At 29.1% G+C, this 24,040-nt stretch overlaps 2 protein-coding genes across 5 annotated transcripts in view; one reads left to right on the top strand and one right to left on the bottom strand.

Moving 5' to 3' along the window:
• LOC111627662 overlaps positions 1–7,078 on the bottom strand; it is a 12,742-nt gene extending 5,664 nt beyond the window's left edge. Inside the window, exon 1 of the mRNA XM_023371262.1 lies at positions 6,875–7,078. Coding sequence (XP_023227030.1) covers positions 6,875–6,938 — 64 coding nt within the window. The 5' untranslated portion in view covers positions 6,939–7,078. The remainder of the gene's footprint in view (positions 1–6,874) is intronic.
• A 6,620-nt stretch (positions 7,079–13,698) lies between these two features.
• The window catches only part of LOC111627663 (cold shock domain-containing protein CG9705-like), a 23,221-nt gene continuing 12,879 nt past the window's right edge, over positions 13,699–24,040 (top strand). Inside the window, exon 1 of one of the 4 annotated variants that reach the window (XM_023371264.1) lies at positions 13,699–13,719. The gene's annotated coding sequence lies outside the window, so the exon portion shown is untranslated. Of the gene's footprint in view, positions 13,720–14,464; positions 14,681–16,068; positions 16,483–16,506; positions 16,528–24,040 lie in introns of those variants that run through there. The other 3 variants (XM_023371265.1, XM_023371263.1, XM_023371266.1) reach the window with 3 other exon arrangements.

Here is a 24,040-nt window from a genome sequence, read left to right on the forward strand (position 1 = left end):
GACCCCCCGACTTAATTAAACTTATATATAATAAAATCTATTAATTAAAAAAATTTAAAAACTATCGGAGGTCGTTTTTGACATCAGAAACTAGCTTTAAATAACTTACCGAAGGAAAATTTGTGCACTACAACTTTAGAACGATGAATGAAATTTGATATCAAACTCCATTTAAAAAACAATTAAAAAGCAATTAAGCGTAAATCGTGCGTCATTAAAGGTAAATTAAAATCACAATAAAATTTTTTTGTGCAGGTAAAAATTTTTGCAAAAAATTTGAAGACCTAAAAAACATCCAAAAATTGAAGAAAAAAAATTTTTTTAGGGGCCGAAAGGACCGAGTTTTCTGTAACGCTATGTAACCTGCCCGAGTTAACTCAGGCGAGGAACTAAAGGGGTTTAATTAACAAAGTACTGTTAAAGGGAACTATACCCAATGAATGATATTTAGTACACATCTTTAAAGAAAAAGGGGATGTGCAGGAATGTAATAATTATAGGAGGATAAAACTATTGGCTCACACAATGAAACTTTTTGAAAATGTAATTGAACGGAGGATTAGAGAGGAAACTAGTGTCACTGAAGGCCAGTTTGGATTTATGCCTGGGAGGAGTACTACAGATGACATATACGTGGTGAGACAGGTGATGGAGAAGTACCGATCTGTGAGGAGAAACCTGAATATGGTGTTCATAGACTTGGAAAAAGCGTATGACAGAGTCCCGAGAGAAATCCTTTGGTGGTGCCTTAGGAAGAAAGGTGTGCCGCTTCAATACATTGTGACAATTGAAGATATGTACTATAGGGCCAGCACGCAGGTTAGAACTGCAGCTGGATTGATGGACATGTTCAAAGTAAGAGTGGGCTTACATCAGAGGTCAGCACTCAGCCCATACCTCTTCCTATTAGTTATGGATGTGATAACATCTGCTGTACAAGAGGACATACCCTGGTGTGTGCTGTTTGCAGTTGACGTAGTCCTCATTGATGAGGGCAGGGAAGAATTACAGAGACGGCTAAACAAATGGTAACACATGCTGGAAAATGAGGGACTAAAAATCAACCAAACCAAGACGGAGTATATATTCTGTAATTTTGACTGTCTCACTGGTACTGGTTCGTTAAAACTAAATGGAATACCATTGCCAGAAAGTACTGAATTCCATTATCTGGGATCTCTGCTGCAGAAAGATGGCAACATTGATAGAAAGGTTACTAGTAGGATCAATGCAGGGTGGTTAAAGTGGAAACAGGTGACAGGAATAACTTGTGACAAACGCATGACATTTAAAATAAGAGGACTAATATATAAAACTGTCATCAGACCCATGTTTATGTATGGGTGTGAGTGCTGGCTGATGACAGCCACCGAAGAGAAGCAATTGCAAGTGGCAGAGATGCGAATGTTGAGGTGGATGTGCGGGGTCACAAGAATGGATAGGATTAGAAATGATTACATCAGAGGAAGTTTAAAGGTAGTATCTATCTCAGAAAAAATAAAAAGCCACAGACTGACATGGTTTGGACATGTGGTGAGAAGGAATGAGGAACATGTAACAAAAAAGGCACTAAATATGAAAGTACAGGGAGATAGAGGTAGAGGAAGACCTAAGAAGAGATGGATTGAACGTGTAAAAACAGATATGATGGACTGTGGAGTGGATGAAGAAACAATTAGAGATAGACCAACGTGGCATAAATTGACATTCCGGGCTGACCCCAAATAATCTGGGATATAGGCCAGGACAAAGAAGAAGAATTATTAAAATACAAAAAACAGTTTGAATTAACCTATTCAAATGTATAGAATATACTTGTATATAATAACAAGAAAGACAGTAGAATTAATCCATACAGGACTACCTGTAAGGATATAAAAAACTTACATTAATAAATAGTTGATTTTAATTAATTCACATGCAATTTGCTTCAAAGAAAAGTTATACTACATGGATAGGATATTATTTTGCTATACTTATCATTGTAGTATGGCAATCTCTGTTTTCAGATAACTTTTTACAGTACAGCATTGATTACCTGAATACCGATCAACCAAAAGCTTTCCAGTCGGCAAATTCAAATTTCCGTTAGTGCTGTGGCATTGCAGCACTCTCCCCCTCCCTGCCAACCTAAACTGTAGGCCTAGTTTAATATACTACATTATGTAAGGTATGTATTTGTAAGGCATGTGATACAAATTATATACAGTACAGTTTTGTGTTTAAATATATTTTTCGTAAATGATCAGTTATCCGAAAAATCAGTTATCTTGTTCGGATAACTGATGCTCTACTGTATTTACAGAATCATGGGAAAATGTCAAAGTAATCATCAAATACATATAACAAGAAAGGCCCTCAGATATAAAAAATTGTTTTTAAAAAATCTATTATGAAGATGCTTTTTCTTAAATATGGTTTTGTCAATATATTTAAATAACTATCAATGTAAGTATATGTGTATTTAGAATTCAATTTAAATGAATTAAAGAAGATATCAACAGTGAGATGAAAGTCTTTTGAAATAAAAACTGGTGTATCGTTAAATACTCATTCTCAACTTTGTGATCTCCATTATTTGTAAAAAAGTCTTGTTAATTTATATTTCAAAATTTTAAAAACAAAAACCTTAAATTCAACTGTACAATAAAAGAATATATAGTACATTCACATAACATATATTCATTCATGTAATATGCATGTCACTAGATAAAACCTTTCTGAAAATATAGTCAAAACACAAACATTCTGAAATTTCAAATACAAAAATCAACTAAATTTACTTATATTTGTTTAAAATTTATGAAAGTAATGGCAGATAAGTAGAAGGGATGTTAACATTAACTGATATTGTTTACTTCACTGTTAACACTAAATGTAGGATTTCTGCCAAAACATCACATACTGGACAACCCACAATCTGCTTTATTTTTTATAAAACTGCTTTATAAAATAAAAATTCTGCTATATTATGCTTTAACAGAAATTTTCTGATTTATTCTGCCTAATTTATATATTTTTTAAATTACATTTGCATTCAGCGCACAGATTTTCTTTGCAGAATTTTATTGGTTTACCTGATTCTCAATACTTCTTTTACCATATATCTTCATCTGAATATAATAGATCAGATGAGTTGAACATGAGGCAAATACAAATGTCCAAATTTTCCTTAGTAAATGACGATCTTTTCTGCTTAAGAATATGGTTCAGGGTAAAAAGCTACTCTTTACATCTGTACTGCTAGCAGGAACTGATAGAGCTTTTAATGCCAGCTTACTCAAATTTGGCATTTCCCTGGTAGAATGCTTTCAGAAATTTATTATATTACTGCATACTGCTCTGTTTTCATTGATCATCAAAGCATTGTAATATGCTATCTCTTCCTTTGGTATCTCTTTCTTGAGAATCTGCATAATTAAGAAGTTATACTGTCCATTGCTATGATTATATTTATGATTATGATTATTGCTATGATTAGTTATGATTTGGATTTAGGACTTCAAGCTCCTTCTAGACTGCCATGCTGGATGTTTGCCATCTAAAGTTGGAGCTTTGGACCAATACAGAGTGGTACCAACAGTTCCTAAATGCCTTCAAGAATTTGCCAAATATCACTTCCTACAACACTGGATTTGGATCCAGGCTGTGACTCCAGTTTCTTGGTCAATTTCAAGGACTATATACTACAAGGATAGCCAGATCCCTATTCTACAATGTTAGCCAGGAATGCCAAGTTAGTGACGTCAGCACAAGTCCTGACCTCTCTGTTTACATAGAGCAGGGTGTGCACGTGTTTAGTTTTCGCTTTTAATATTCGTCCAATTTTGTGATTAACGAAGTGATTTATTTTAATATTTCTGTAATTGTTTTATTTGACTAAGTTTTTTATAAGGTAAGATGATTTAAATATAAGTCATTAAATATTTAAAGCTATATTTTTATGTTAGGTGAAGAACAAAATGCTGAGTACTAGGTGTGCTGTGTATGGTTGCAATAATAACCTTCTTTTTTCAAATTGGAAGCAACCTGTTTACATCGGGTTTGATCAAAAAATGACAAGAGAAATACTTTTAAAATTAATAGCAGAACTTTATTTACTATCGTATAATGTAGTAGCTTGCGTCAGTGACTGTAGTTGCAGTAACATAAGTTTATGGAAAGAATTGAATGTGAATATCAATGAAACGTTTATTATGAATCAATTATTATTATCAATGAAACGTATATTAGAGATATAAATATGTGGTTCGACATTTTTAATAGCTATGCACCAAAAGGTTCTGTTCCAAGCAAAAATGGATATGGTGTAGACTTGGAATTACAAGAAGAACATTTAAATAAAATGATAAAAATAATCTCAACAATGAGAGCAAGTGGAAAAAATGCCCTCCAAATTTTCCAGAAAGGAATGATAATCTCAATGAAATCGCTAATTGATCTTTTTCAAGATATGAAATCGACTTTTGATATAAAATACATCTGCACTCACAATTTAAATCAAGATTGTCTGGAAAACTTTTTTTTTTAAATTAGAAGCCGGAGTCCTAATGAACATCCAAGCCCATTAAATGCTATATATAGGATTAGATTGATTATTTTAGGTAAGAATCCTGGTATTTTAGAGTCAAAAGTAAATACTACAGATCGAAGACAAGAGGAATATATTATACCCAAAGTTTTAGAGAAAGCACATGTAGAAGTATCAAGTGAAAATACAGACCAATATACTGAATGTAAAACTACTTTTTCTTCAAATAAATCTTCAGGAAACTCTACATGCAATCTAGACTTTAACACAATCTCTGAAGAAACTTCCTACGATGCTCTCGAGTATATAGCAGGATATTTTGCCTATAAATATAAAGAAAAATACCCAAACTTAATTAATTCCACTAACAAAATTAAAAATCATTACAACTATAGCATTCCGTCATGGGTGCAACATTTATCTTATGGAGGGCTTATTAAACCTACTGATGAATGGCTAGCAAAAATTATAGAATGGAATAAATATTTCGAAATATATCACGATGAATCGTATAAAAAAGGCCCCGGAGTTGTACAGAATTAGTCAGTGGAAACAGTTTTACCTTTTACTTTAATAAAAGATTTTTGTAAATTAAGAACTATAATAAGAATTAATTATAGAAATCTTAAACAAGAAAACTATAAAATATTGAAAAGAATGCCTTCTGAAAATGGTAATTGTCGAAAAAAAAATTAAAAAGTTAAGTAAGATAATCACATAATAAAAAATATAGCCAATTATTTAGATTATTTACTGGCAATTGTGGGTGTCTATTTGCTATGCATGGGGTTTCAGTTGATGTTTATATTGGATTTGAATTCATTTTTCTCAACAGTCTTTAATTTTTATAATTAGATTGAAAATCAATAATCAAAATGTTAACATAATTATAAAAAAATATGCCTTGACCATTCCTTTTTCATGATTTTTTTACTTTCTTGGCTGTTATAACACAACACAGAAAAGTATTGTAATCATTTCAAATTTTTACTTTCCTGTTACTTTCTTGGCTGTTATGATTTAACCCAGGTTAGATTCCTGACTTATTATATAATATTGTAATCTGGGTTTTTTGGAATCTTAATGTTTTGATACCTCTGAATTTGGAAATGTTAAAAAAAACTGATACCTAGAATGTGTGTGTGTGTTGGCATCTATTTTATTTAATATTTCAGAATGTGTTAAAGATTTTAATCTTTAACACATTCACATTTAACACAAAATTTGGCATGATAACTTATGTATAAATGACATTGGTGATATTAAATTTTGATGATAAAAGGTTGAGAGGGTGAGGAGATAGAGGGTGTCATGTACCTTGGATGGGATAGAATTTAATGAAAATTTTAACCATTATTGGCATTTACAATATTGTATTTTTAAAACTTGTCCCTATCCTCAAAACTATGCCTTTTGTCTTTTTGTTATAATTAATAATATAAATAGAAATTATTATTATTATATNTTTTTTTCAAGTTACCTGAACAACATAACTACTTTGGAATTAACTGATAACAATTTCAGGTTAATAGATATATCAGAACTATAATGTAATATCTACATTTTATATATATATCTATCGGAAATAAAACAGAATGGTCTAGAAACTTTCCAAATATTTTGTACGATTCCTAATTTATAAAATTTGAATTTATACTAAACAATTAGAAGTATGTCAGTTATTAGGTTTTTATACTTAGATACACTATGAGTTAACATTTACAATCAGTATTAAAACTATAGAGAGGTCGAGGCCAAAGTTTTAAATGTGAAAATGTGTACATCGGACATTCAGCACTGTTTTCTTGTAAGCCTAGAAGTTTGACAATGGTGTTTAAAATGTTGAGCATAATTCCACTGACTACTTCTATTGTCAAACTTCTAGGCTTACAGGAAAGCGGCGCTGAACATCCGACATACATGTTTTCGCGTTTAAAACTTCAGCCTCAACCTCGCTTATAAATACATTTTTGAACTTCAGCACATAAACAACTTTTAGTAAATACATAGTAAACAAACATTTACTATGTATTTACTAAAACTTTAACCATGTTAAATGGTCTTGTCAGGTTTATCTCTTTCAACTTTAACACAGTTGGAAAACATTTGTTTATTTAGTTGACAATATGTCTCTAGCCTTGTTTTAAAATTAGCATTACATTAATATATATATGTGTGATATTTTGATTGATCATATTTTAGTTTTAATGTTTTCACAATATTCATATATATTACCAAATTTATTTACTTTAGCTTTTGATTTTGTTAAATGTATTTGGAACGTATCTGCGACACAATTTCTTCACAATAAAAATCAAATTATCAAAATGTGAATATATCCACCTGTTGTGCCTTTACTGCTGTATCCTTCCGGAGGCATTCCCAATACGGATCTAGCAAATTCCATTGTAGAGTAATTCTTACTAACTTCTTCGATTGTAGTTGGTAATTTTTATAAATAAAAACCGAAACATATCGGAATGGATTGCTAGAGTTGAGAAAATGTCAACTCCAACGATATTACTCCTACGATTCTAACATCTGACATTAACCTTACATAGTTCACAAGGTTGCCAACTTTTCCTCTCTTTAATTTAAAAAAAAATTAAGTATGAAGTATATTGCAAAACTCGTTATTATAAATTTTACGTGATTTATTTTATTATAAGATAAATTAATTTGTAATTTTAAAATTTTTTCTGTAGCAAATTGAATTATTCATTATTTTTGTTTTGTTAGACTCCTTTCCATCTCATGGATTACAGACGATGATGATAAAATTGTTTCTGTAATGGCTTACGAAGTTTTTCAATAAATTTTATCATTTAAATATTTGAGAATGTTAAATACATTTCTGCATAACACAAATACAAGAGGGTTCTTTATTTTTAGTTACGTAGACACTAAAACGGCCTTTTAATCATATCCATCGTGGGTCCGACCAAGCCCACAATGGAGTCGGCCGGATGGTGAAAGATGAAGCCCACACACACTACTTTCGAAAATTCTTGGGATTTTTCGGCCGCTTGGATTTGATCCAGAGTTTCCAAGAGCATTAGCGTGACGCCTTAAAACCGCTTCGGCCATCCCAAGCGGGCCGTCTCAAATACCCAACGAGCTAGAATATTATAGCTCGTCGGATATTTGAGACGAATTTTTTAAATTAAATATTTAAAATATTTTTCATATTTCAAATATTATGGGGTATTTGAAATATGCTAAAGTATTTCAAACACTAATTCAAACATTGTACCAAATATCAAATAGTTATTTTGAGTATTTTATGTAATAATTGAGGTACAGGGTAAGGCTCCGGAATTAGTTCGAACACAGAGAATTGTTTATTAAGTTATGGCAATGCAACACTTGGGCGATCTGCTTAAGAGAAATGCCTTCTGGGAGGTCTTTTTAAGAAAAACTGGCCCCTATTTAGGCGTTACAGACGTGGAGAAAATACGGAAAACTCCACGTGGCCAGTCCGTCGGAACGAAGCGCGAACCCACGACCGAACTCCCAGTTTTCAGGATAAAGACCGCTTGGCCACTGGTGGGAACTCGAACACAGAAGAGTTAAATTAATTTTTATATACATATACGTATGTATTATATTTGTATACTAAATAAGGAAAATTTCATTTTAATTTGCAACTTGTATTTTATGGCGGCGCAGAAATATAACTTTGAACAAAGGCCCGTATTATCGGCTTCATTTGAATAAAATGAAAATAAAATATATATGAAATATTTTTATGGATTTTTTTTTTACCCCTCTCAGCATACTAGTAAGCTCTCATGAGTTGACTTAGATTTTGAATTTACTCGTGATCAGCATTGGTAGGGACGGCCAAATAGAGAGGTTGCGGCCGAAGTTTTCATCTCTCAAACGTGAACGCCGAACGTCGAGCGCTGCAATCTTGTAAGCGGCGCTCGACGTTCGACGTTCACGTTTGAGAGATGAAAACTTCGGCCGCAAACCTCTCTAATATCTCTGGCACGCAAGCGGCTAAAGACTTTCAGTCTACCCTGTACTTTTATTTGAACTTAATGAACAATTTGGATAATTCCATCATATCATTCGCGAATGCAGCAACCTCCGGTTTTACGTGGAGCATATTCATTCGTTTACTCTATATGTTATAAAATGCATTATAATGAGAAACTGATGTTTTAAAATAAGATTACAAGATTGCATTGATTTTCTAATCATTTATATGAAGAAGTTATTCATTATTTTTGAAAATTTTACCTTATAATTGTAAAATTGAGAGCCATTATTTGCAGGCTTCTGAATATTAACATGTTTGCGATCGACTACTCCACAGCAATTTGGGAATTGCCATAATTTTTAAAATTCTATGGCAGACTTCCTCCATATCCAGTAAGTTTCTGCAAGGAATGAACAGTACAACTGATATATTTCAGAATAAACTAATGTAATATATACATAAAAATAAAATGCAGTGCAAAACCATAGAATTATCACGATACTTACAATTATGTATGAAATTTTAAATAGCATTGTAGTGTATATTTTCTATGTTATATATTTATATACCAGACATACATGAATACTCACTGGAATGTATTTTTCTCGAAGTGTGTCTCAAATAACTTGGCAAGTTTCTGGAATTATTTTTTGGACTGGTGAAAATCCTACATAAAATGCATATGCTAAAGACTTGTAAGAGTCTCCAATTGCCAAAAATTCAGAAAAGCATTTAATTAGTTGATAAACTATTTAATTCTAACTTTTTATCTGAACTATTATTCGCGAATTTTACTTTAATGTAGGCGAATAGCTAAACGTTCACCAGGTAATATAAACTCGTTATTATTATATTTTTTGATGTAAGTCGTAATAGCTGATCAAACTGTGGCAGAGCCATTCTTAAATAATTTCGAAAAAAACGAGGAATGATTATTTCTCATATCTTTCATCTATATATAAAAAGATTTTTGTTTTAATATTTTTCAAACTAAAGACAAACATAAAGTCATACCAATTCTGTTTTATTACCAAATTATGATAATGTCCTTTAGCCTTTCGCTGTTTCCAGAGAGGATGAACATCGTATCTTCGTTTTATTTCTTCATGCAGTTGTAAGTAAGCCGATTTTTAGGGGGGAGTCAATTTATTCCGCGTCAGGATTAACGTAAGGGATTTTCGTATGTAGGTTGTGAAGGAGGAGACGAATGAAGACATATTTACATCGATATTAGACGGTTCCCAAATCTCGATGTTCCTTCGAAGTGGCGAGAGTTTCGGTTTATCGGTCGTAGACGAGAAGGGTTCGTTGGACGGATGCGGATGATCGGTGAAGATGCGGCGGAGTCCTATATGGTCCATGGCAACACAACTTAATGAGCACGATTTTGGCTTAATCCAGAGAAAGACAGTCCTTCGACCTTGAATTACCGATTTTTATAGTTTTTCTTCCACTATCTGTATTTCTGATTGGACCCACGGCACATTCTTCGCTTTCCGATTGGTCTCTCCTTTGTTTTCAGGTGCAAACCGAGACCTTATCGGGTCACGAGAAAGGTCCGATTGGAAGCGTCTATTCGACACTATACCCGGAGATCGTTGATAGAACCATAAGCTTTGCGTCCATAATTTAGCCCGTTGATTGTAATTTCTGTCGTCTTGAAATTTTAACGATCATGCACGATGTTTTTCTATCCATCAAATATTTTCCCTTTCCCGAAATTGTTTTCCTAGATCGACTGTTTATGAGCGCTTGAGTCAGAGTTCTATCTTTCCTGATCGACATTCCATCTGATCCGTTACGTCATTTGTTTTAACAACTGCAGTTTTTCTCTTACATAACTAACATAACCTTTGGTCCGACTCGACAATAGTGTAACGCCGATTGGGAGGGAGATTTTATTCCCTACCGTCGGGATGGTCTAGGATCTAAGCGTATGTGGGTGGCGGTTTTAAGAGACAGCAAAAGACAAGTGTTTCACAGAAAAACCGTTTATTCTTGTCGAAAATGCTTACATATTTTTAGAAAAAGGTCCTTCGATTCAAAACTCCAAGATGTCTTCGGTCCTAATGATTGGATGGCTGATGTTTTCTTTCCGTAAAACTGGAGAGGAGCCCCGGGGCGATTGAGTGTTAATTAATTAAAGTTCGGAGTCGAACAGTGACAAGATAGCGACGAGCAGAAGCACAAAGAGATGAGGACGACGAACATCACAGATGTACTAGACAGGGCTTTAGTAGAAGTCCTAGTGGAAGCCTCGTTGTCCTTGGAATTGGTGTTTTTATAAGTTTTTCGAGATCGGCTTTTTGCTAATTGGACAGACCTTACATCATCGTTTTCTAATTGGTCTTCCACCCGTCTCCAGGTGTAAATGGAGCTTCGTAAAGTTCGCGGGAAAGGTCGGCTGGAGATGGTTTATCCGACACCATCTTTTAGACTCTGCTCACGTTTAATTGTTGACAATGACACCTACGCTCATTTTGATATTTTTTAAGTTTCGTTTTGCTTTCTAAACTGCGTCTTAACTTTTAAATTTTCTTTTTCTTTATCTAAAATTTTGTTTTCCCGTCTACTATTGATGAACGTCGACGTCAAAGTCCGGTGTCGTCGGTTCGACACTTATATAATTTTTTTTCTTGACGGTTTAACTTAACAAATTTTTACTTATCTTTCTTTTTGGGGGGACTATTTCCGGGGCCTCACAATAGTGCTTTCTCTTTTAATTAATTCCAAATTAAATTTTTGTTTCGACCTTTCCGAAACCTCACACAGTAATCATAATAGTAAAAGTAATAAGCGTCGATGTTTAGCCATTTTATGTCTTATTTGTATATACTGTAGTACGATAATTCACGCTTCTACTCCACGAGTTCGACGGGAACATGTCACGTCATCATCTCTTCTCGCCACATATTTTCTCTCGCTCTATAGTCGCACCCTAAAACAATAGTAGTAGTATCGCCTGTATTCTCACACCGTGGTTGCAACTAACGAGTGCGTATTCAGTGACATGAAGAGGTTTAAAAATTACCTAAGATCAACGATGACAGATTTAAGACTAAACACGCTCATGTTACTAGCATGTGAAAAAAAAAACCTAGTAGACACCATCCAGTTAATCTCTTCGGAACTCCCCAAATAATAACGCATATTGAATGACTTCAATTAGTTAAGGTTAAGTAAGTAAAGTAATTCTAAGGTAATTGAGTAATATTCTCCGAAAATGATAGGAGACACCTGTCTTAATTAATCCTCTCGAATCTTTCTTGAGCAGTGCCTTTATTCTTCTCAAAATTCCGGATACGCCACTGTTAGCTGCTTCGGTCATCCGGCCGTCGTACAATATCTTCTATCGATTTGAGTTAATGTATTCTATTATTCGGTAAGAGGTTAAACTAAAGGTGAGTAACCCTTTTAATCAGAATACCACATTCCATCTTAAAAATAGCTTATAAAGTTGCATGTTGTATTGCAAGTTACATAAATCCGTGTATATATAGCCTACACATTCAAAGATAAATGCACAAAAAATATATCATATATTCAAATAGATTTACTTAATGAAAAGTAATCATTTTAATACATTTTAAACAATTAATAAAACACTTTTACTAGTCATATTTTCCGAGGTTGGGAGGGAGATGGTCGGGTAGTCCACTCTCACTATATACTTTACTATAGCGCATTTACACACATACATCACAATTAAATTCTACATTTGGTTCTGCTTATGAGGTTTCCGGGTGGAGAGAATGGTGGTTAGACCACCCCCTAAAATATCAAAATGCAATGCATTGAGTTAGGTATGTTCTCAAAGTTTCGGTCTTTCATCTTAATTAGAGGGGAATGAAAAATTTCAGTTGCAAGATTTGAGTACATGATAAAAAACAATTTAAATAAAAGCGTTTAATAATACAGTAATTTATAAACGGAACAGAAAAGATTTTATAGCTCTAATTCATGCTAGCAAAATTAAACTTAGCGCTATGTTAAAGTATAAGCCTCAAGCAATGGTACCATAAAAGACTGCACGTTCCTTACATGCCAATTATAGTCTATAGTCTATTATTGCGATCTTTCTATTTGAAACTCTCTATTCTAATATTTAATATGAAAGTTAAGTCTTTATAGCCTTTTATGAATAAAACTTTTCATGTTATAGTTACGTAAAAACAATTATAGATACCACTGTACCAGATAGGGAGGACTAGAATGGATTGTCTATTTTAATAGGCTTATATACGCAATCGATATAATTATCTCTTTTTAAAGAGATAATTAAATATTAATATATATTTCAATTTTAATTATATTGATCGCATTTAAAGCAAAATTTAATTATCTACCGCTTTCTCAGTAAATAAATCACACCAATTTCACCAAAACACCTAAAATTTAATTTTTTAATTAAATTTGCGTTAAATGCGATTAATATAATTGTAAATTATCTATATAAATAAAATCCCAAAAAGTATTATAATTATAATATATCATTTTTAAACAAGAACAAAAGAAAAAAAAGTGCAATAAATTTTAAATAATAAATTAAAATGTATAGACATCCTTTAAATAATATATTACTTTAGAAATACTCTTTAAAATATAAATAAACAGCTTTGTAAACTATACGCACGCATAGTAAGTATGTATAATATAGTATTATATTTCAGATTTGCTCCTAAACAATGAAATAAATATGTGATATATAAAAACAACCACAGTTAAAAATGTAACCAAAAAATTATAATTTTTACATAATTTTAAAGTTAATAATTGCGTGATTTTGTCTAAGAACTTTTTAAGTATTTAATAATAAATAGCGCTTTGTTAAATTTTCACTTGTGCACTCCTTACCAACCAATTGTTTATAGTTTCGTCACGTGATCGCTCTTCGCAACCCGACACTTCTTTATTAACAGATTACAAACCGGAGAGGATCCATAATTAAATGTTAATACCAAAGTAAATTAAATCGAATAACCTTTTTCAATTACTGGAATAACCTTTAAATTAAGTAAACGTGTAAAATTAAGTAAGCATTTAAACGGAAAAGGAAGTGAAGTAAATAAGCTATACACAAGCGCCATCTGTAATCAGCGGGAAGTATTGTATCTAGTTCCCTCCATTCGGATTGTCAAAGCGAAATTGTTTAGGACAATCGTTAATATCGTTCTAGGCAGCCGAGTGAACGCATTTATAAATAGTAAGTAAATTCAATTAAGTATTTGCCATTACTTTCATATACTAGGTAAGTGTTGATATGTTTCTGCTGTCACCATGTGAGGCAGAAAACACGTGGTCTGTGGTAGTTCGAAACTTACATTTTTTTACTTCAAAATAAAGAAATATTTATGTATATATATCGATATAAATATTAATAAATAATAATTAAACTATTGCTTTTATATTATCAATATTAAATAATGTATTAGATAAGATAAACAGAATATATAGTTCCATAAACAGATGTTTATAATTGATTCCTTTTTATTATTAGAGTATTTAAATATTAAAATAATGAAGATAATTAAGATATTTTTTTAAATATCGAGGCAAAATTATATGTATAATTNGCCATTTTATGTCTTATTTGTATATACTGTAGTACGATAATTCACGCTTCTACTCCACGAGTTCGACGGGAACATGTCACGTCATCATCTCTTCTCGCCACATATTTTCTCTCGCTCTATAGTCGCACCCTAAAACAATAGTAGTAGTATCGCCTGTATTCTCACACCGTGGTTGCAACTAACGAGTGCGTATTCAGTGACATGAAGAGGTTTAAAAATTACCTAAGATCAACGATGACAGATTTAAGACTAAACACGCTCATGTTACTAGCATGTGAAAAAAAAACCTAGTAGACACCATCCAGTTAATCTCTTCGGAACTCCCCAAATAATAACGCATATTGAATGACTTCAATTAGTTAAGGTTAAGTAAGTAAAATAATTCTAAGGTAATTGAGTAATATTCTCCGAAAATGATAGGAGACACCTGTCTTAATTAATCCTCTCGAATCTTTCTTGAGCAGTGCCTTTATTCTTCTCAAAATTCCGGATACGCCACTGTTAGCTGCTTCGGTCATCCGGCCGTCGTACAATATCTTCTATCGATTTGAGTTAATGTATTCTATTATTCGGTAAGAGGTTAAACTAAAGGTGAGTAACCCTTTTAATCAGAATACCACATTCCATCTTAAAAATAGCTTATAAAGTTGCATGTTGTATTGCAAGTTACATAAATCCGTGTATATATAGCCTACACATTCAAAGATAAATGCACAAAAAATATATCATATATTCAAATAGATTTACTTAATGAAAAGTAATCATTTTAATACATTTTAAACAATTAATAAAACACTTTTACTAGTCATATTTTCCGAGGTTGGGAGGGAGATGGTCGGGTAGTCCACTCTCACTATATACTTTACTATAGCGCATTTACACACATACATCACAATTAAATTCTACATTTGGTTCTGCTTATGAGGTTTCCGGGTGGAGAGAATGGTGGTTAGACCACCCCCTAAAATATCAAAATGCAATGCATTGAGTTAGGTATGTTCTCAAAGTTTCGGTCTTTCATCTTAATTAGAGGGGAATGAAAAATTTCAGTTGCAAGATTTGAGTACATGATAAAAAACAATTTAAATAAAAGCGTTTAATAATACAGTAATTTATAAAGGGAACAGAAAAGATTTTATAGCTCTAATTCATGCTAGCAAAATTAAACTTAGCGCTATGTTAAAGTATAAGCCTCAAGCAATGGTACCATAAAAGACTGCACGTTCCTTACATGCCAATTATAGTCTATAGTCTATTATTGCGATCTTTCTATTTGAAACTCTCTATTCTAATATTTAATATGAAAGTTAAGTCTTTATAGCCTTTTATGAATAAAACTTTTCATGTTATAGTTACGTAAAAACAATTATAGATACCACTGTACCAGATAGGGAGGACTAGAATGGATTGTCTATTTTAATAGGCTTATATACGCAATCGATATAATTATCTCTTTTTAAAGAGATAATTAAATATTAATATATATTTCAATTTTAATTATATTGATCGCATTTAAAGCAAAATTTAATTATCTACCGCTTTCTCAGTAAATAAATCACACCAATTTCACCAAAACACCTAAAATTTAATTTTTTAATTAAATTTGCGTTAAATGCGATTAATATAATTGTAAATTATCTATATAAATAAAATCCCAAAAAGTATTATAATTATAATATATCATTTTTAAACAAGAACAAAAGAAAAAAAAGTGCAATAAATTTTAAATAATAAATTAAAATGTATAGACATCCTTTAAATAATATATTACTTTAGAAATACTCTTTAAAATATAAATAAACAGCTTTGTAAACTATACGCACGCATAGTAAGTATGTATAATATAGTATTATATTTCAGATTTGCTCCTAAACAATGAAATAAATATGTGATATATAAAAACAACCACAGTTAAAAATGTAACCAAAAAATTATAATTTTTACATAATTTTAAAGTTAATAATTGCGTGATTTTGTCTAAGAACTTTTTAAGTATTTAATAATAAATAGCGCTTTGTTAAATTTTCACTTGTGCACTCCTTACCAACCAATTGTTTATAGTTTCGTCACGTGATCGCTCTTCGCAACCCGACACTTCTTTATTAACAGATTACAAACCGGAGAGGATCCATAATTAAATGTTAATACCAAAGTAAATTAAATCGAATAACCTTTTTCAATTACTGGAATAACCTTTAAATTAAGTAAACGTGTAAAATTAAGTAAGCATTTAAACGGAAAAGGAAGTGAAGTAAATAAGCTATACACAAGCGCCATCTATAATCAGCGGGAAGTATTGTATCTAGTTCCCTCCATTCGGATTGTCAAAGCGAAATTGTTTAGGACAATCGTTAATATCGTTCTAGGCAGCCGAGTGAACGCATTTATAAATAGTAAGTAAATTCAATTAAGTATTTGCCATTACTTTCATATACTAGGTAAGTGTTGATATGTTTCTGCTGTCACCATGTGAGGCAGAAAACACGTGGTCTGTGGTAGTTCGAAACTTACATTTTTTTACTTCAAAATAAAGAAATATTTATGTATATATATCGATATAAATATTAATAAATAATAATTAAACTATTGCTTTTATATTATCAATATTAAATAATGTATTAGATAAGATAAACAGAATATATAGTTCCATAAACAGATGTTTATAATTGATTCCTTTTTATTATTAGAGTATTTAAATATTAAAATAATGAAGATAATTAAGATATTTTTTTAAATATCGAGGCAAAATTATATATATATAATTTAATTATTTTGATTCCAAAGAAATGAAAAATTTACTTATTCGTATTTTATTTTATTTTTATTTTATTTTAATTAGAAGTATGAAGTTAAGCAATAAATTCTAGATGTTGGAACAAACTGGCAAAGTAAACTTTGATATATTTTAAATATTTATTTATTTTTTAAACATATTACCGTAGTAATCTATTTACATATTAGTTACGATACGAGATATCTGATTATTATGAAAGGAAATACGTTATTTCTTTAATATCAGTTTATTAAAATCGAATAAATCATATCATATATATAAACAAATAAGAACGATGAATTCACTCGCGATTCTCTATTGCTCATCACTATTTTACATAACCGAGATCGAATAAATCTGTCAATAGCATGAATATATACCACATTCTTTACGTAGTAAAAGAAAACCGACAAGCCTTTAATATGCAATAATATATTTTGAAGTTTAATGTAAATATTAGTAACAAGTAGAAAATTAAATAAGAAATTTTCATATAGATCAAAAAACATGAATATAAACAATAGACTTTTTTAAAAACTTAAAATGCGAACTAATTTATCGTGATAAAGTTTTAATTGTTCTTGTAACTTGTAAGACTAGAAATGAATTGGAATCGATATTTCATCGGCAGTTTTTATATAATATTACATTTAAAATAATACGAGTAATATTTTTTATAATATAATTATTCAAGTAATGGCAAAATATTTATTTGCCCCGATATTACGGGTCTTAACTTTCCAGCTTTACTGTATGACACAATAAATAAGTTTTTCCTTTTTCCGGTTTCATGAAGTAATGACTGCATTTAATAATAATATATATATATTATCTACATAAAGATCACTCTTCAATACTGAGAATAATTATAATTTATTCAACAATAAATGTAATTTGTCAGTAATATTGTAAGAAGCTGAATAGAGGAAATAATTTTCTTTTTTTGCTAAAAATATAAATTAGCATTCGATATTATTTTAGTTATTATATTAATAAAGATTTATGTTAATTTTGAACTTTTGAAAAGCAAGTTGTTTCATTCAAGTGTTTATAAATTAAGGCCGACATCAATCAAATTAAAATTAAATATTAGATTTTAGGAAAAAGATATTCTCAGAAGTGAACTGTATAAAAAATTATACAGACAAATAACTCGTAAAATATGTAATTAAGTTACATAATTATAAATTATACACATAAACAATTTGTATTTTATGTTACTTAGTATATGATAATGAGAATAAATAACGTATTTGAGAAAATAATAATAATTTTATGTATTTAAAGTTATTAACTGGACAATTTTTATAACTGAAAAGCGACTTTACGATTCTCAATTTAAATCTATAGATTTTATTGAAATTAAAGAGAACAAAATTAAAATAAAAGAAATTCAGTACATTACAGTACTTAATCAATTTGGATGCTATATATATATATTCGACATAACGTTCGTGATGGAAATAAAATGCTACACGGCTTGTACTATACTTAAATGTATTTTATTATAGCCTATAGATTTTCCTTTCACTCCCGTTTGTCGTTATCGCTACAGTTCGATTCAATAAATTTTATTATTCTATATAAAATTCTATTCCGTATATTTTACTTAGAAAAATTTTGTTGTTTTCTTCAAATAATCAATAAAATATTAAGACAGATTTTATAAACATCAGACATTGTTTTCAAATATGATAAGAGGAGCTTATCTTAATGCTTTGTTTTGATTATAGCGTTGAAACGTCATAAGTCATTTTCCGTGTTTACGTGAAAATTTAATTCGTTTTGAAGTCTGCATTCCTGGTTTTTCGTACAATAAATTAATAAGTGGAATGAAAGAGGTGNTCTATTGCTCATCACTATTTTACATAACCGAGATCGAATAAATCTGTCAATAGCATGAATATATACCACATTCTTTACGTAGTAAAAGAAAACCGACAAGCCTTTAATATGCAATAATATATTTTGAAGTTTAATGTAAATATTAGTAACAAGTAGAAAATTAAATAAGAAATTTTCATATAGATCAAAAAACATGAATATAAACAATAGACTTTTTTAAAAACTTAAAATGCGAACTAATTTATCGTGATAAAGTTTTAATTGTTCTTGTAACTTGTAAGACTAGAAATGAATTGGAATCGATATTTCATCGGCAGTTTTTATATAATATTACATTTAAAATAATACGAGTAATATTTTTTATAATATAATTATTCAAGTAATGGCAAAATATTTATTTGCCCCGATATTACGGGTCTTAACTTTCCAGCTTTACTGTATGACACAATAAATAAGTTTTTCCTTTTTCCGGTTTCATGAAGTAATGACTGCATTTAATAATAATATATATATATTATCTACATAAAGATCACTCTTCAATACTGAGAATAATTATAATTTATTCAACAATAAATGTAATTTGTCAGTAATATTGTAAGAAGCTGAATAGAGGAAATAATTTTCTTTTTTTGCTAAAAATATAAATTAGCATTCGATATTATTTTAGTTATTATATTAATAAAGATTTATGTTAATTTTGAACTTTTGAAAAGCAAGTTGTTTCATTCAAGTGTTTATAAATTAAGGCCGACATCAATCAAATTAAAATTAAATATTAGATTTTAGGAAAAAGATATTCTCAGAAGTGAACTGTATAAAAAATTATACAGACAAATAACTCGTAAAATATGTAATTAAGTTACATAATTATAAATTATACACATAAACAATTTGTATTTTATGTTACTTAGTATATGATAATGAGAATAAATAACGTATTTGAGAAAATAATAATAATTTTATGTATTTAAAGTTATTAACTGGACAATTTTTATAACTGAAAAGCGACTTTACGATTCTCAATTTAAATCTATAGATTTTATTGAAATTAAAGAGAACAAAATTAAAATAAAAGAAATTCAGTACATTACAGTACTTAATCAATTTGGATGCTATATATATATATTCGACATAACGTTCGTGATGGAAATAAAATGCTACACGGCTTGTACTATACTTAAATGTATTTTATTATAGCCTATAGATTTTCCTTTCACTCCCGTTTGTCGTTATCGCTACAGTTCGATTCAATAAATTTTATTATTCTATATAAAATTCTATTCCGTATATTTTACTTAGAAAAATTTTGTTGTTTTCTTCAAATAATCAATAAAATATTAAGACAGATTTTATAAACATCAGACATTGTTTTCAAATATGATAAGAGGAGCTTATCTTAATGCTTTGTTTTGATTATAGCGTTGAAACGTCATAAGTCATTTTCCGTGTTTACGTGAAAATTTAATTCGTTTTGAAGTCTGCATTCCTGGTTTTTCGTACAATAAATTAATAAGTGGAATGAAAGAGGTGTAAAATTATAGTCATTCTCTTTCGTGTATCTATCACGTTTTCGAATGACAACATTTTCCCCCCACCCCACCCTTCTATAACAAATGTACTGTAGTGTGAATAGTTTATTATTATTTTTTATTTGTTTTTATTTGTTTTCTTTTTTCTTTTCGAATACACGGATTACAGGATACTTATGCAATTAAGATATAAGTTTTAAAAACGTACACACTTAATTCAATTATGCAGTAAAGAGATTATTTTAACAGCTATAAAAAGATTTAGAGTTCTTAGAAAGTTACGTCGGCGGTAAACGATTATAAGATAAGTGCAAAAGAAAAAACAAAATGAGAAAAAGAAAACATTTAAATTTTATTTTGCAAAATATGGTCAAAATAACATTGAGGACCAGATATGGGTATTTTTACATACGCACCACACCTGTAAAGGTGTTTAGGCGTTTATGTTGAATTCAGTGAAGAATATTAATTAATAAATAATTTTAACAAATATCTTTTTTTAATGCAATTAAGAATACCTTAATAGATGAGTCATGCTATTGTTTTTTTTTATTTTTAGATTATAACATGCTAATTTACATTTCATTATTTCATTGTAAAATAGTGAGTTTTTGTAATTTGAGTTTAATCCCAAAAAAGTTGTAATAAAAACATCAAAGTTTTGTTTTTTAAATTTACAAAAGTATCCATACATAGCCTCTAATTAGAAATTATCCAGGAAAATCAATTTTATTATTTTTACAAAATATGAATAATATTTTATCCATTATATAAGCAGATTAATATGTATTTACATTTCAATTTATAAAGTTTTTTTTTTAAAATAGTGATGAAGGTTATAAAAATATTTGTAATAAAAAAATTACTTAATAAAAATTTTATGCCCTATACTTATAAAACAAAACAAAATGAAGATATTTTCATTATTTAGACAAGGGAAAAGGAATATTATTATCATTATTATTTTTTTTTTTTTCAAATTTTATGTCTACATTATATAAACAAAATAGATTTATAGTATGTATTGTTCTGGATATTTCAATTTCATTAACTGCATTTATCTATACAGCTTAATCTTTTATTTGAATTTCGTTTAAATAATTACTGCTATTATAGTCAAGGTCACTTGTTGTCGGAATGAATAAATAAATGTAAAATTATATAGAGTAGTTATAAATTAAATTTTTGCATTATATTATTATGTGTGTATTACAGTATATTTTATGTAAATAATCATTTGTTGAAATCAAGAATAATGTAGATAACATAGAATAATGTATTTTCTAGTAAGATATTGTAACCATTAATTCAAGAATATTAAGCATTTCAAAATATCATTTTAGAGTCAATAATGATTATTTTGCATTATAAAAATTATAAAAACATCTATACAGTATATAATTAAAGAGTAAAATAAGTTCATTCTTTAATTTATAACATTTGGTTGAAGTTAATGCTAAATAAGCTTCATCAGTACTGTTTATTTAACTTAAAATATGTAATCTTGTAATATATATATATATATATTTTATATGATTACACATATTAAATTTTTATTGTTTATATATTAAGATTAAGATAAATGCATTAATTTTTTTATTGAAGCATCATTTATTTTACTAATTTATCTAGAAGAAAGCATAAAAAGTTATTTGGATTTTTTTAAATATATTTTCAATCAAATAAATTACTTAAACATATATAAATCTTCATGTACAGTAGTAATTGAAAATATGTTTAAGGAAGTATCTAGAAATTTACACTGTATTACTATACATTAATTTTAGAACAGTGTACTTTGAAACTCAATAATCAAATATCTATGGTAATTGGAATCTTATATTTCATTGTTTTAATGTTATTTCTCATATTTTTACATGAAGATAATCTATCTACTTAATTAATAGTCTAATTTTTTTTTAATATATTATTTGTAAAAGTTTGTTTCATGCTTTTAATTCTAGATGATAATATATACATATGAATATTAATATGATAATATATATTCAGCTTTGTTGACTTAAATGGGACAACTACCCCTGCATCAAGAGGAGACCAAAAAAAAAAAAAAAAAACAGGTTTAACTTACTTAAAAATAAATTGTTAGTTAGATAATAATATATAAATAAAAAAATCTATGCAACATAATTTCATTTATAAATATTTATCTATATTAAATTTGTTGTTGTTATGATATATTTGTTTGATTCTATTTGATGCATAAAATGTCCATTGTTGAACAGACAATTCACACATATTACATTGAAAACAGTTAAAATAAAGATACAAGTCCAGAGTTGTGTGGTAGATTTTCTCAGTATGATGCAAGTCTTCAAAATTCCACCCCTTAGATGTTTTTCATGCCTCCCCTTATATAAATTATTAGCCTTATGTAGGTTATAATTCTTATTTGATGTATCTTACCAAGATTATATGGTAGATTTTTTCAGTATGATGGAAGGCTTTGAAATTCTGACCCTTAAATGTTTATGCCACCCCCTTACAGTGCTGCCTGAGGCGGCCACCTCTCTGCATCATAGCATGGCCCAGCCCTGTACAAGTCTGTAATATATAAATAAAATATTTAAGATATTTTTAATTTCAAACTCTCTTTTAAAATTTTTAATTGAATTCAACTATTATTGAAGTATAATTAGAAATGTACTTTTCTAAAAATTGATGGATAATTTTTTTAATTAAAATTGTTTTCCATTGGATTTATAAATTGAATGCTCTTATCAATAGTTACTTAAACAATTATTTCATAGTTCTTTCTTTGACTAAAAGAAAGAACTAAGTATCTTTTTATTACATCTCAAAATATTTTATTTTTTTACACTTTGTATAAAAAAAATGTTCTGCTTTTTCTGTTATTTGCTTTTAAATATATCTTTAATCTTAAAAAAGCCATATAAAATATCTTAAAACAGATATTAATAATGGTAACCTTATTGACCTGATGAAATAAGTGAAATTAGCTTATCTTAATTTTTGATAAACTTTAATAATTAATAGTTTCTTTGTTAATAAAGGAGATATTGTCAAGATTATAGCAATTTGACAATATTCTTTTCTAATTGCTACATTCAGGAGTATATTTGCAGATATTTAATACAGATAAAGATTAATTATAAAATATATTAATAGCTTAATTAATTGACAATTTAATGAAAAGCTAATCTGTAATATGAAATTATTAATGAAAAGTATCAAATTTAAATATATAAAATATTGCACCACTTAAATTATAAAAATGTTTTAAGTATATGTATAAATGTAGACAAGTAAATGACGCAGTAATAAATATTTAAGATTTCGCATAATTCATGCTTAAAAAACTTATCTAAAATAAATAAAAGGACTTTGTTTAGAGAAACATTAATTATGGTTACAAATATAATAGAAAATAATTGTCAAAATAATAAATATATTATAAAAAAAAATTTTTTTAATTGCCTTATTATTATTATTATTGTGTTGGGTTTAGTGGGTAATACTCGGTTTAAACCGGTGGCTATTATTATTATGTGTTGGGTTTAGTGGGTTATACTCGGTACACACCGGTGGCTGAGTACTATGCCGGACCAGAGTCAAGGCATAGCAACCAAAACAAAACTAAAATTAAATGTGTGTGTCAGTGTCAGTGTCAGTATTAAGGAATTTCCTAACAATATGGCATGTATTCAATATAGTGGCCTTCTGTAGTGTGATGTATGTATTTCTACTCAATTGTAATGTTCCCAGGCTTTTGTGTAGCGTGTGTGGTATCACACCTGTACAGGAGAGAACAACAGGTACAATAAC

The sequence above is a fragment of the Centruroides sculpturatus genome, unplaced genomic scaffold (genome assembly GCF_000671375.1).
Source record: "Centruroides sculpturatus isolate CEXI.00-Female unplaced genomic scaffold, Cexi_2.0 scaffold255, whole genome shotgun sequence".
NCBI classification, from domain to species: Eukaryota; Metazoa; Arthropoda; class Arachnida; order Scorpiones; family Buthidae; genus Centruroides; species Centruroides sculpturatus.